Source organism: Silene latifolia, chromosome 11, assembly GCF_048544455.1.
Source record: "Silene latifolia isolate original U9 population chromosome 11, ASM4854445v1, whole genome shotgun sequence".
NCBI lineage: Eukaryota > Viridiplantae > Streptophyta > Magnoliopsida > Caryophyllales > Caryophyllaceae > Silene > Silene latifolia.
The window spans coordinates 11,662,401-11,676,211 of record NC_133536.1 but is presented as its reverse complement, the minus strand read 5'-3'; the positions used below and the strand labels follow the sequence as shown (position 1 = coordinate 11,676,211).

General features: G+C 36.6%; 2 protein-coding genes across 6 annotated transcripts; one reads left to right on the top strand and one right to left on the bottom strand.

Moving 5' to 3' along the window:
* The first annotated feature begins 885 nt into the window (after positions 1-885).
* LOC141611036 (glucose-1-phosphate adenylyltransferase small subunit, chloroplastic/amyloplastic) lies at positions 886-5,601 on the top strand. The gene is made up of 9 exons (XM_074429441.1): positions 886-1,489; positions 2,653-2,949; positions 3,047-3,316; positions 3,431-3,610; positions 3,689-3,792; positions 3,903-4,014; positions 4,123-4,221; positions 4,472-4,591; positions 5,229-5,601. The coding sequence occupies exons 1-9, from the start codon at positions 1,217-1,219 to the stop codon at positions 5,343-5,345; spliced, it is 1,572 nt and encodes a 523-aa protein (XP_074285542.1). The 5' UTR covers positions 886-1,216; the 3' UTR covers positions 5,346-5,601.
* Positions 5,602-5,848: 247 nt separating this feature from the next.
* LOC141611034 (uncharacterized) lies at positions 5,849-13,156 on the bottom strand. Of its 5 annotated transcripts, none has more exons than XR_012528483.1 (6): positions 12,997-13,156; positions 9,567-11,418; positions 8,826-8,904; positions 6,671-6,952; positions 6,495-6,610; positions 5,849-5,922 (listed from the first exon to the last, which is right to left on the bottom strand). XR_012528483.1 is itself a non-coding variant. In XM_074429439.1 (4 exons), the coding sequence occupies exons 2-4, from the start codon at positions 11,201-11,203 to the stop codon at positions 6,788-6,790; spliced, it is 1,881 nt and encodes a 626-aa protein (XP_074285540.1). In that variant the 5' UTR covers positions 11,204-11,418; positions 12,997-13,156; the 3' UTR covers positions 6,500-6,787. The 5 variants fall into 5 exon arrangements, 3 of the variants coding, with proteins under 3 accessions (XP_074285540.1, XP_074285539.1, XP_074285541.1); XR_012528482.1 differs by having other exon boundaries at positions 9,567-11,427; positions 12,997-13,144; XM_074429439.1 differs by lacking the exon at positions 5,849-5,922 and having other exon boundaries at positions 6,500-6,952.
* Between the last annotated feature and the right edge of the window lie 655 nt (positions 13,157-13,811).

Sequence of the window (13,811 nt, the reverse complement as noted above, 5' to 3'; positions counted from 1 at the left end):
CAGTTTGCTGGGGTCACTTTTAGCCCATTGATACAGCCCAGTCTGCAATAACTAGTCAACACTAATATGGAGGATGCACTAATAAATTCATTTCAAGAATGAAATCAATTTTATATGGTTACATTTCAGCGACATGTTCTGTACTTCTTCCTATTTTCTAACATCTTCTATATTTCTTAAAATGACAAATTTACTGAACGAGGAGTCTGTAAAAGTGGATATACAATGGAATAAAAATTTGAATTGTTGTAATTTGTTTGAAAATAAAAGTAACTATAGAGTATCCATAATCCATAATTAAATAAGTACCCTCGAATAAAACAGGTTTTGTTAATCCCTAAAATTTATGCTTTTAGTCTCTCACAAGTCACAAATTCTTATTTATGACGGACATTTTCATCACAAGCTTGTGACTTCTCACCAGCTGCAAATGGGAGAACAAGTGAGAGATGAGTTGTGAAAGGTCACAAGCTTGTGACAGTCACAAACAAGACCTTCTGTTAACCTTTTATCCTATATTCCTATCTTTCTATCTACTCTATTTAACCCGTTTTATGTTTAATTTTATTTAATCCGTTTTATGTTTACAATATCGTAACTCAAACTTAAACCACTTTAATCGAGCTTTGACAAATTTAACTGATCCGATTCCGATAGCTCGACCAATAAGCTAAACTCATAGAAATGTACTCCCTTACCAAAGCTAAGCTCATATCAATGTACCTTACCAAACCATATCAATCATCACAAGAAATCACAAGATATATCACATGTACCTAGACGACTACACCATCTCATGGTCCCCACACACCTCAAATAGATTTCCCAAATTATAGAAAAAAATAAAATAAATTAATAAATATCACAAGTATTAATTAAATTCTGAAATTATTAAAGTATATACTCTTTGGACGGTCCACATTACATTCAATCACCATATAACACCATACACATACTCCCACTTCACACCTCCCTCATTTCATTTCATTACATTTCCCAATTCACTCACCCTTCCTAGATCTCTCCCTTCACTTACTCTCACACACTCATATTCCGTCTCGACGAGGGGATTATTCACTGTTATCGACACGGTTTTTATTAAAAAAAAACACTTACACTCTGATTAGAGGATTATTCACTGTTGTAGACGGTTTTTAATTAAAAAAACAGCAATCGCACTCTGCTCTGCTCAAAATTTTGATTTTTGTTACCAAAAATGGCAAGTATTAATGTAATTGGAGCAATGAGAACACCTTCATGTTCTTCTCCAATGGCGACATTGCCGAAACCAAATGTTGTTGTGAACGGTAATGGTAATGGTTTTGGTTTCGTTTCGTCGTCGATTTCAGGTGATAAGGTTATGGATAAGACGACGTCGTTTCTTCGAAGTTCAAATACTCAGGTACGGAGAAGTCCGATTGTTGTTTCGCCTAAAGCGGTTTCGGATTCGAAGAATTCTCAGACTTGTCTTGATCCTGAAGCTAGTAAAGTGAGCATTCTTTACTTGTTTTTGATTTTTTACTTGCTTTAGTTCGTTTGATTGTTTACGTTTTTCAAAATATGTGAGACGGATTTTGAACAAATGAAGTATGTTTCGTCGTTTAATTTCTATTTTTTTTAAGTGCAAAATCTCGTATGCGACCTTAAAATGATCACTTTTTACCATACGTATTGATTGATTGATTGATAGTTATATGAATGTTGTTGTTTAATTTCGATTATTTATTGTTTTTACTAGAAAGTGAATTTTGTGATCGTGTTTCTTGTAGTTAGTGCGTCAATTATATCTTGAATAATTGAATAGTATTTTGTTACTATACTATAGAAAGTGAATTGTGAGATTTTGCTATTAATCATTAGTAATTACTCGCTCGTCTTCATCATTTGTTTACTTTTGATTAAAATTTGTTGTTAGAATATAAAACCGAATTATGGGACTCCAACCATCAGCTTAACCAAAGCTTTTGGTTGAAATGGTTTTTTTGACATGTTATTAGAGCTTAGCCTGATGGTTGGAGTCCCATGATCGGTTTTATATTTACAACGAAAGAAATGTAAACAATGTTTGAGACGGAAAGAGTAATTAATTAATTGTCTGGTGAATTGTTAATGAACTATCGGAAATCGTAATTTCCTTTTTCTTGAATATGGCGCTAGTTGATCACCATTGCTTAACGTAAACTGATGTCTTGAATATGGCGCCACTTTTGACTTCAGTTTGTTAATAGAAAAAAAAAAGGTGTGATCCAGGATTTAAGAGCTTTTTGAATTTGTTGCTAATAAAAAAAAGCGGTGTATGAAACCTATGGCTATGTTACTTCGACACTTCACTTTGCTTGCATGTTGATACTCTGATACGACACACGACACTTTGATTCTTTGTAGACCAAAAAAGTGAAAATTTCACACAAAATAACTGTGTACTTGACACTTCTTGAGTTGTAGCCGGGGAAAAAATAGTTGAAACGGCATTTTGAACTCTCAGCATTGTTGTTGTAATTTGGTGGTCCTTAGGGCACGGAATAGGGAGTTGACGGAACACAATCAATCACCGATACCTTTAGTAGATAGTGAGTAGGTCTGTCGTTCTAAATCTTGGAAAAGAAGTTTACTGGTTGAACTGACTTGATTACTGAATGTGTTGTGATGCAGAGTGTTTTGGGAATTATACTCGGAGGTGGTGCTGGGACTCGTCTTTACCCATTGACGAAGAAGAGAGCGAAGCCTGCTGTACCTCTTGGTGCGAACTATAGGCTCATTGACATTCCCGTGAGCAACTGTTTGAACAGCAACATTTCGAAAATTTATGTTCTTACGCAGTTCAATTCTGCGTCTCTGAACCGACATCTGTCACGAGCATATGCTAGTAACATGGGAGGTTACAAGAATGAGGGGTTTGTAGAGGTTCTTGCAGCTCAGCAAAGCCCTGAAAACCCGAACTGGTTTCAGGTACGGCTATGATGATTGTCCTTACTCACATCGCATTTCCCATACGTTCCTTAACTTGCTTGCAAGGCTAAATACTCGTGGGTGACCGGTATTGCAGGGTACCGCTGATGCTGTCAGGCAGTATTTGTGGCTATTTGAAGAGCATAATGTTCTGGAATACTTGATTCTTGCTGGTGACCATTTGTACCGTATGGATTATGAAAAATTCATCCAAGCTCACAGAGAAACAGATGCAGACATCACTGTTGCTGCACTGCCAATGGATGAAGCGCGCGCAACTGCATTTGGTTTGATGAAAATAGACGAGGAAGGGAGAATTATTGAATTTGCTGAAAAACCAAAGGGAGAACAGTTGAAAGCTATGAAGGTACTGCTAGTATTTTTAGATTCATATATTTTGTTTTGTCGGTAGCTTGTTTGTCCCGTCATCCTGTTTATAAATGACTTCATTATTCTAATTCTTTTCTTCGAGCACATGCAGGTTGATACAACTATACTAGGTCTGGACGATGAGAGAGCTAAAGAAATGCCTTACATTGCAAGTATGGGAATATATGTTATCAGCAAAGATGTAATGTTAAGTTTGCTTCGAGATACATTTCCCGGAGCTAATGATTTTGGAAGTGAAGTGATCCCCGGCGCCACTGCTGAAGGCCTGAGAGTATGTCCAGCTCCCTCTGTCATGTATCATATGCTTTATTTTCAGTTTAATTAATTATTCCTCATTAATCCAATGTAGGTGCAAGCATATCTGTACGATGGTTACTGGGAAGATATCGGTACAATTGAGGCTTTCTACAATGCCAACTTAGGTATTACGAAAAAACCAGTGCCCGATTTCAGGTATCTCCTCCCTGCAATAAGTTTCTACTTTCTAGTTATATCACAAAGTCTGAAATGTTTCTGTCTAAAATTTCTTTATTATAATCATGGTGCTGGTTTCTGTTTTGAAGTTTCTATGATCGTTCATCTCCGATCTATACACAACCTCGTTATTTGCCTCCTTCAAAGATGCTCGACGCTGACATAACAGACAGCGTTATTGGTGAAGGCTGTGTGATTAAGGTAACAAGTTTAATAATTGTGCCAATTTTCAGAATATTTAGTGTCAGAATTATAATTACAGATGCAGTACTTTCTGATGCTAATTAAATTATAAATATCCCTGTACAGAACTGCAAGATTCATCACTCTGTTATCGGTCTGCGGTCCTGTATTTCAGAGGGAGCAATCATTGAGGACACACTGTTAATGGGTGCCGATTATTACGAGGTTAGTTTTTTTTTTTTTTTTTTTTTTTTTTTTTTTTCTTTCTTTTTCTTTTTCTTTTTGACAACGGTGAAAAGATGTATTATTCCCCTGAAAAGAAAAGAAGAAGACAGAAACCGATGTAGAAATGATAGTTTCGTGTTTTCATGCACTGATCCTTACAAATTCTATATCGAAACGTTCCAATTAGTTGCTCTTGCTTGTGGTGCACTTGTCCTTCAGCTAATGACTAATGACTTGTTCTACTTTCCAGACGGATGCTGACAGGAAATTCCTGGCTGCCAAGGGTAGTGTAGCTATCGGAATTGGAAAGAACACGCACATAAAGAGAGCAATTATCGACAAGAATGCACGAATTGGGGACAATGTCAAGGTTAGTGAGTCGATAACCTCATATTACAGTCCCTACCATTTCCATTATCAGCAAAATTTCTAACTTTTCTTGTATATTTTGCTTTCAAGTTATCTTTCCCGTTGTGACGGTATATGACAACACAAGCAATATAGCGAGATGAACGAAAATCTTTTATCGTCATTAACGCTTGATTTGTCATCATGAAATTTATTCTTCTACGACTACAAGTATTCTGACTAATTGCGTAGTAGAAACTAGGTTAGACTCCGTGCATTAAATGCACGGCTTATAAAGTTTTTTTTATTTCTACTAAATTAGATATATAATAGTGGTATCTCATTAGTTGTTCATTTTTCTCATTGCATTTTGCTTTTAGAAATGAAAAGTTGAAACTGAACTAAATAAAAGAATTAAGTAGCATGTTGAAATATATTTTTGTAAATAATATTTTTCTTATACCGCAAAGCTAATGATTCCAATTTATAAATTTTCTCAATTTTTTGTCTCGAAAGTAATTAAAACGGTTTATAATTTTGTTTTATACATAGTATGAGTCAAGTTATTCTCAAATAATAGAATCAGTAAAATGTCAAATTCTCTATACTTTTCTCACGTGTTCTATTTACGAATACTATCCGTACTGCTTCTACTGCAGATCATCAACACTGACAATGTACAAGAAGCCGCTAGGGAGACAGACGGGTACTTCATCAAGAGCGGCATTGTAACCATAATCAAGGACGCTTTGATTCCGAGTGGAACAGTAATCTAAACGATGAATAGCATAAACTGTAGCAGCAAAGCAAATTTCTTTCGGTACCCACTTAAATCTCCCACTCTTAGCCTCGCCTCTCTACTCGACTAAATGTGAGTGTAAATATTCCGATACTTGCGACGGTATGATGTTACCAGAAGGGAAGCTATATTAAGTTACTTTCAGGTCGTTCACTACATAAGGTAGCTGCCTGTACTTTATCCCAAATAAAACATTTAGCAACAGTTATGGAATGCAATTCTTTTTTCTTTTCCGCAAATTCTTATTTTAGATAGGCTATTCTATTAAAAAAATGATGACATTTAATCCGTCTTATTTCAGACCGTCTGAAGCAAGACTTATCGTTTCTTTTCTTATAGGAAGTATCGATTTTTTTTTTTTTTTTTTTTTTTTGGAAAAACTCCCTAGCCGGGGAGTAATTCAGAATTTCGATATCACCCAAAGCAACAGTAGCAATGTTACGAGGCAAGTACCGAAATGTTTTGGAAACGAGCCATCTCTGCATTAACATCTCCGGCATTTAGATCTTCCTTGAATAACTAGACCAAGTACAGAAGGTAGGTAGCATTGTAGCCTAGGTTGCACGGACACTCCTCCTAATCGGCGTTCCCGTGTCGGACACCCGTGTCGGACACGACACTCGCCGGACACACGTCAAAATGTGTCGGACACTTGTAAAGCCGTGTCCAACTTTCATCTTTTATTTGGGCACGTGTCCGACACGTGTCCATGGTATTTTGAGCCGTGTCCATGATATTTGGACACACCTTCAAACGGAATCAAGTTGAATTTAAGGTAAATGGCGTGAATTGTTATATGGTTGAATTTGGTGGGGAAATAAGTTGAATTAGCGGTAAATGATGTTATTTAGACTAGTAATGAGATGTCGAAATAGTTGATTATAAGTTAGTTTTTAGTTTTGGAAATGAGAATGAGTTATAATTAATGTCAAGTTTTACCTTAATTTATTTAAATTTATTATTCAAATACTTTTTCAAAAATAAAATCGCACATAAATAAATATAAAATATATATTTTATTAAATTTAAATGACGTGTCCTGTGTCCTAAATTTCATGAGATGCCGTATCGCGTGTCCGTGTCGTGTCAGTGTCCGTGTCCGTGTCCGTGCTACCTAGATTGTAGCAACCATTCAAATGAATTTCCGCATTCAATTTCGCTGTACAATCCTACTACAGTAGGAAGAAGTCACTAAAGAGTGCCGGTTTCAGTAAAAGCCGAATTGAATGCCTGAGATTCGAACTGACACCTGATTATACCAATTGTAACTTAATACCTGAAACAACTTGATCCAATGCAAACTGGAACTGAAACAACCGCACCCAACAATCTGCTACGTACATGTGTCGGGACTCAATTTCACAATTTTCTCCAGAAAAAAAAAAAAAAAAAAAAAAAAAACTAATTCACCGTTTATATTTACTTAGGGGTAGCATTTGCGTGTGCTTTACCGAGTATTCTCTTCCATTTATCCTTGAGATCCTCTGGAGTGCGGGTGCCATCAAATACATGACTTCCAAATTGCAAAATTTTCATCCATGGCAAATTTTTCTTGGCTATCAATGAGAATTTAGCCACCCCTTCCTACGACAACAAAATCGCAAAGTGACTACTAGCGGAAAACGCTGAAAAACTAGCACAATTTGAACTCGATGTGATCGATCTACTTTTGTGGTGCATAATGCCATCTATTGCAAATAAATTATATGAAATCACGAATTAACACAACGTATCTTTGTTAAACTCATAGAACAACTAGAGGCAAATAATAAGCTTGAGAAACAAGGGTCGGTCTTGTTTAAGACCGTCTTAAGCTTACAACATAGTCACTTTAACTAGCACTAAATGAACCAAGTTGCATAAAAAAAAAGGCTGCCTTAAGCTTAAGACGGTCTCAAATGAGACTTTGTGGAAGAACAAATATAAGTTCACAAAAGCAAACAATATTATAGGAATTAAAAGGTCCAATTTGTGTAAATAGGAATTTGCGGATTTTGACCTTTCTCATTTCCAGCTATTCTTTCTTAAGCTACACATCACTAAATTGAATTTCCTCCGTCCCAATAATTTGTTTACCTTTGATTAACCTTTTATATTTTTGGTGAGAGATATTTTAATCAAAGGTAAACACATGATTGGGACGGAAGGAGTAGCTGTCACTCCTAGGCGTTGGGACCCAGCTCCTACTGGGAGACCTTTCACTAATCAAAACAGGAGTTGCTCTGGGATTATTAAACTATATAATGGAAACGGACTAACGAGTTGAGATCCTCTTTCCTACTTTTGTCTCCCATCTCGTGTCTCATTGCCTTTATATTACGACACATCATCTCTCACATAATAAAAATAATACTACCTCCTATTTCATATGATGTTCCCCTTTCTTTAATATACTCCCTCCTATTCCAATAACCGTCGCATTGTCCATTTCCGTCTATTCACAATAATGTCCCATTGTTCATTTTTGGTAAGTGTTGTGTGGTCCAAATTCAATTTCATTTCCGTCTACTCACATAACTGTCCCATTGTCCGTTTTGTGTGGTCTAAACTCACTTTCTTAATTCTTGTGCCATATTCACAACAGGACGGTTATCTGGAATAGGAGGGAGTATGTGAGTTATATTTTATTGAAAGGGGACCCACATGTGAAATTGGAGTAGTTGTTTCTATTAAATTGATGATGTGTCGCAAGGAGGGATGATGGACACAAGATGAAACACAAAATGGGACACATAATCCGCCACGGGGTATACCCCTCACCAATCATTCCAGTTCATCTCATAGTGTCAAGTAGAGAGCCACAGATCCAACAACTCCTATTTGTAATTTGATCAACACCATGAATCAGAGTTCCATGTTTATATCAGGAGTAAAGAACACAAACATTCCCATCTTGAAAAATGAACACTCCAGCCATGTTATGAACTTCTCCAATTTATCATACCAAACAATCAAACATCACGACAACAACATCACTCCAGTTAGAAACCACAAAGAGGTTGCATCTGTATGACCCATAATGAAGATTCCGTCTAAAAATGCATTGACACCCTGCTTCTTCACCGATACTAGAAGGCTAGAAGCATAAAGAGTTCAATGAACCATTTTGCTTAAATCCATCATATACCAAAGTTGACGAGTATTGACACATTAGCCACATTGGAAATAGAAACAATTACGAAACCCCATAATGAAAAGTAAATTATTTGAACAGAAACTAACTTTATTTGCAAAGACAAAAAGGTCGCCACTAGCCAGAGACCCCCGTTTGATTAATGAAACGATGGGACAAGAATCACAGAAATTCATTCCCAGGAGTCTAGACATCATGAGATTAGAGAATATGACCGCTAAAAAATTAACTCAAGTACTTTTGAAGTATTCACTCAAGTTTAAGAACCTAGTTTCACAACATAACATGCACATCCATATAAAAGCCCTCGAGAGAAACCCATACCTTTAACATTTCTTCTTCTTCTTTGGTCCACGGTAACTTCTTGCGTCTACAAGTAAAAACAGATGGGTGCTGATGCTGACTGCAAAAGTAAGCAAAATCATGAGCTATGATACTCCGACACTTCACTTAACTGCCGTGTCGCGTGTTAGACACGTGTCGGTGTCCGACACGACACTTCGACAATTCAATTTAGACCACAAAATAGGAAAATTCACCCAAAATAGCCGTGTCCGACACTCCGACACGTGTTAAAGTCTTCGAAGTCTGGTTAGCGATGTCACTCTCACAATATCTTGGTGAGAGTGACCCAAGTGAACTTTAAACTTTAAAGACAATAAATAATTGACATAATAAATTGTTTCTCACTCGATATCATAGTTCTCCGACTCGCAAACACGCTCATTCTGAACAATGGTACAATATTTAAGGAAAACACTAAAATGATAGGGGTAAAAGTACACATGGACAATATAATCATTTCACAATAAAGATCGATGTGCAAACACGTGCGAAGAAAATTGAAGGTAGGACTATAAATCAACCAAACAGTGAGAAATTGGAAGAAATCTGCGAAAATAAGGGATAATTATATTGGAAAAAAAAAATTAAGGAAAGTTTTTCCCATAAATGATAGGAAACCAAAGCAAGCACAGAAATTTCAAGTGAAACACAGCAGTGAAACATCAGTGCCAGCATAAAAACCAAGAATAACGTAATCAGGTTGTTACGGTAAAAACTCACATTTGTTTTCGAGAATCTACTTTCTGCCTAGATTTCACTTGGGTCTCCTCTTCAAAGTCTTCGAGGTCACTCTCACAATATCTTGGTGATTTGCTTGGCTGAGTACATTCCCGCTTACTGCCAAGTCTATGCGCTATGCGGTGACTGTCTTCAGATGCTTTGTTTTCATCCCTAGTATCCAACTCTTCATGTAACAGTCCTGGATTTTGCTTGCTCACGGAATTGACATCATGTTTCTGCAACTTTACCTGCTTTGCCCCTTCATTTGCCCTTCTGCAGTGAGAATCTCCAACATCAGAAGTCTGGTTAGCGATGTTTTTGTTCACTGCCATGTGACCTACTGAGATATTTTCAACTTCAACTAAGGTGCAGTTTGTATCTCCAGCTTTGTCATTCATCACTTCTGTTGGTTCTCGAGGCTCTGACTGTTTGTGAACCTTCTCAAGCAGTCCATCATAATTTCCACCAATTGCATTTTTGTTTTGCTGATTCCTTGAAGCCATATTTACTGCTTCTGTGTGCGTCATTGACTCGCAGCATTTCCTTTTCCGACAGCTAGCATGCTCTTCAAACCCAGAATTCTCAGAATTTACTGTCACACAATTTGCAGTAACACCTCCTATGACAGAGGTCATATTAATATCAGGTCTTGTAGAGGCCTCTACCGGCTGCTGATCCTTCTCTTCCGTTTCTTCGTGATAAACTTCGTCTACATTATTAGTCTCTATATGTTTTTCGAGAAAAATTCCAGATTCTTTGTGTGTCGTAGAGGCATCATGCGTTCCGGCATGACAGGCATCATCTTTTAGTGACCTAACCACAGTTTTGGCGTCATCACAGTGGCCTCTCTGAATCTCAGCAGGTTGATCAGCATCCTCTGCATTAACTTTCAGTTGCTCACAACTAGTATAGTCATCTTGTAATGTGGCAGCGTCTATCTTATAAGAACTTCCATCAATGTCCATCGCGTCACTTCTTGCCGAACAGACAGTGCTCCTATGAGGCTCTATCTGTGTTTGCTTCCTTTGTACACCTAATCCCTCCAATTCCACTACAATTTTCGGACGTTTCAAACTTTCTGATTTGAGTCTCACTGGAATAACATTATCCATTACGAGATTAACATCATCATTCAGCGATTTTAACTTAATTGTCCCTTCACTTACTCTTCCACAGTGAGATCCTCCAATTTCATCAGGTTTCTTAGAATCCTCCCTATTCATTGACAACCCATTTTGAAGAACATCCTTTCGGAATGTAAAACCACTTACATCTGGTCTTTCTCTCTTCGAACTTCCAATAGTCTGCACATCCCCAGCACTTCCAACTGCCTTCGTATTCAGAAAACTAGCAAGTGCCTTTTCGGCCGAAATGGCAAACTCTTTCGCCTTACGACACTCAACTAGTGAGCGTTTATATGCACAATATGGGCAGTAGAAGTTACCCTTACCATCAAAGTGAGCAGCACAAGACATACATTCCTTGTGAACTACAATTGGACAGTCATTATTGCTACACACCAAGACACCATCACGTTTATTGCATTTCAAACAAGCTTTTTTGCTCGACTTCTTCACAGGTTCACAGTGTGTATCTGGAGCTCTTATATCAGGGTGTTCATCACATCGAAGAGTCATCTTTTCACACCCTAAATGAGCACGTCAACACTCTAGGAGAACGTCGTTGGGCCCCACAAAAGCTTTAGTTATCTGAAATGAAAAGTTTCACTTCGAGGTTGGGATGAATACTTAGGTGACTCTTTCCAAAATAGTATTCCGTTTCCAACTTTGGCGACAAATAGTCACTTAATTATGCATCAGCAATTTTGGTGCTTTTTTTTGTCACAGTATACCTGAGATCACTAATATGGAAGAATATCAAAATCAAACTCACCAGATAGAAATTTTCAATCTCAGAGTAACAGACTAACAGGCGCAAACCTTAAAACATTGATGTAAAAGCCATAAAATGCCAATTTAGAATACAATGGTGTGAGATAATGAAATACAACAATATATCAACCAATAGTGCTCGATATGGTCTCATTTTTTTCCAATCTCTAGCTCTTTTGTTGATGTCAAGTTTAATATAAGGTTTTTTTCGCCTTCACTCAAAAGTTGCGATCGACAATATCACAAATATCATATGCTGAAAAGATACTCCACATTCTACACTAATGGATAAAAACCTTACGGGTTTTATACTACACACGAGTAATACAACTAGACAACATTGTCGGCACAAGTCCAAAACATCATCAGTAGGAGTTTTATACCATACAATACACCTGAGTTACACACGAGTCATACAACTTCCAACAACATTTTCAGTCATAACTCTGATAAGTGAAAAACAAAACATCAACATTAACAGTTCCATACAATACATCTGAGGGCTTGCTTGGAATGAGAGTAATAATTAAGGGAGTAATAGATCTAAAATGAACAAAAAAATGGAGGGAAGGGATGGGAGTTGGAGATAAAAATGGATAGAAATGGGGAAATATAGTGTAATAGTCCCTCCATTAAGGGAGTAATTGTTACTCCCCTCCCCCTCGAGTAATGCATTCCTCCATATGGAGGTAATAATTCCTCCCTCACCTCCTCTTTCCACCCTCCACAACCACCATTAACCACCAATCTCCTCCCATTTCTTCTTATTTTAGCTCTCATTACTTCCTTAATAATTTCTCCCATTCCCAGCAAGCCCTGAGTTACATACGAGCCATAGAGTTTTCAACAACACCGTCATCAGACTCATCACAAGTTAAAATACAAAACATCAACATTTACATATGAGTTACGCACGAGTCATACAACTTTCGAAATCACTGAGCTAAAAACAAAACATCATCATCAACAACAACAACATCAGAGCCTTAATCCCAAAATGATAAAAAAAAAAAAAAAAAAATCAACATTCAGATTTTTTTTAAAATACATCTCACTTACACACAAGTCATACAATTTTCAACAGCATTTCGAGTCGAAACTGAAAAACACAATACATTAACATAAGGAGATGTACACAAGAGTATTACAACTTTCGACAACATCGTCGTCGAAAGCAAACATCAGCAACGCCGCGTAATACTAACAGTATCATTCCTCTACCGCCATTGCTAACATCTCTATACTCACAACATCATTTCTAACAACCTGATTAAAATACTGAATAATTTGTCCTAAAAATTGCTTAAATCAATCAATAAATTTCGCAATTGAATAATTGAGAATAATTTATCCTAAAACTTGAAGAAGAATTCAAAATTCAGTAATTCACCAATTAATTTAATTTAATTCCGACAAGAGAATAAATGAATAATAATCAATCAAAACCTGTATACAAACAAAATCAACAATTATGAATAACAAACCCTAAGAATCAGTTACAATTACAAGTCAAATTGTAGAAAGAAAGATGCGATTACCTGAAGTTTGTTCATGGAAGGAACTCTGAAAACCGCGAAATTGTTTGCGCTTAAAGGCGGACAAGTGAAATATGAGCAATTGAGCATCAAATCAAGTTCAAATAATATTAGGTTTTATTAAAAGTTATTTACAGTGGAGCGGTGATACATAAATAATTAATCAGTCCGTCTTATTGAAGACGAATAGTGTCCATCTCACAACATGCAAATGGATAGAGTGGATAGTGCAAGTGGAGGGAAAATGGATAGGGTAGGTCTTCTGAGAGACAATCTCTTAATAAGCTTTATTGAGAAACCATTGTACAATTTTAAGAAAAAGTGGTACTAAAGGTAATAAAATAGATACAAATCATGATTAATGATAAAATGGGTACATTTATTTTGTATATCTATAACCTCTTAAAATGCATGAAATCCTATAATTCCCCCTTAGGAATAGTGCTAGACTATTCAAAAGCATGCAAGGCACATGCCTCCTCCAATCTCTCTCATAAAATAACCCTCCCTTGCTTGTGCGGACTAAAACTTGTGCTGAACTAAAATTGATCAAGACAATAATCTTACGTGTCTCGTAAATACATTCAGTTAAGAATAATGTGGTACTGAGTATTCGTTTTGTTGTTGATTTGATAAAATGCAAAACTCTGCAAAGATGACGGAAATGAAAATATAATCATAAACCCGACATTTGAGGATGGTCTAAATAACTGGACAGGAAGAGGATGCAAAATTACGTCGCTGTTATTTCGCCTTCTATTTGCCGGCAACTATTCTCTAATTAGTTGGAATTAGACATCGTGTTTTCAAAAAAATTC

Excerpts from the sequence above, each read along its gene's own strand:
- LOC141611036 (XM_074429441.1), top strand. The coding sequence starts at position 1,217 with ATGGCAAGTATTAATGTAATTGGAGCAATGAGAACACCTTCATGTTCT. Across the intron at positions 2,950-3,046 it reads AAAACCCGAACTGGTTTCAG|GGTACCGCTGATGCTGTCAG; the intron begins GTACGGCTATGA and ends CCGGTATTGCAG. Across the intron at positions 4,015-4,122 it reads GTGAAGGCTGTGTGATTAAG|AACTGCAAGATTCATCACTC; the intron begins GTAACAAGTTTA and ends ATCCCTGTACAG.
- LOC141611034 (XM_074429439.1), bottom strand. The coding sequence starts at position 11,203 with ATGACTCTTCGATGTGATGAACACCCTGATATAAGAGCTCCAGATACA. Across the intron at positions 8,905-9,566 it reads GTAGATTCTCGAAAACAAAT|TCAGCATCAGCACCCATCTG; the intron begins GTGAGTTTTTAC and ends TTACTTTTGCAG. Across the intron at positions 6,953-8,825 it reads AAGAAGAAGAAATGTTAAAG|GAAGGGGTGGCTAAATTCTC; the intron begins GTATGGGTTTCT and ends TTGTTGTCGTAG.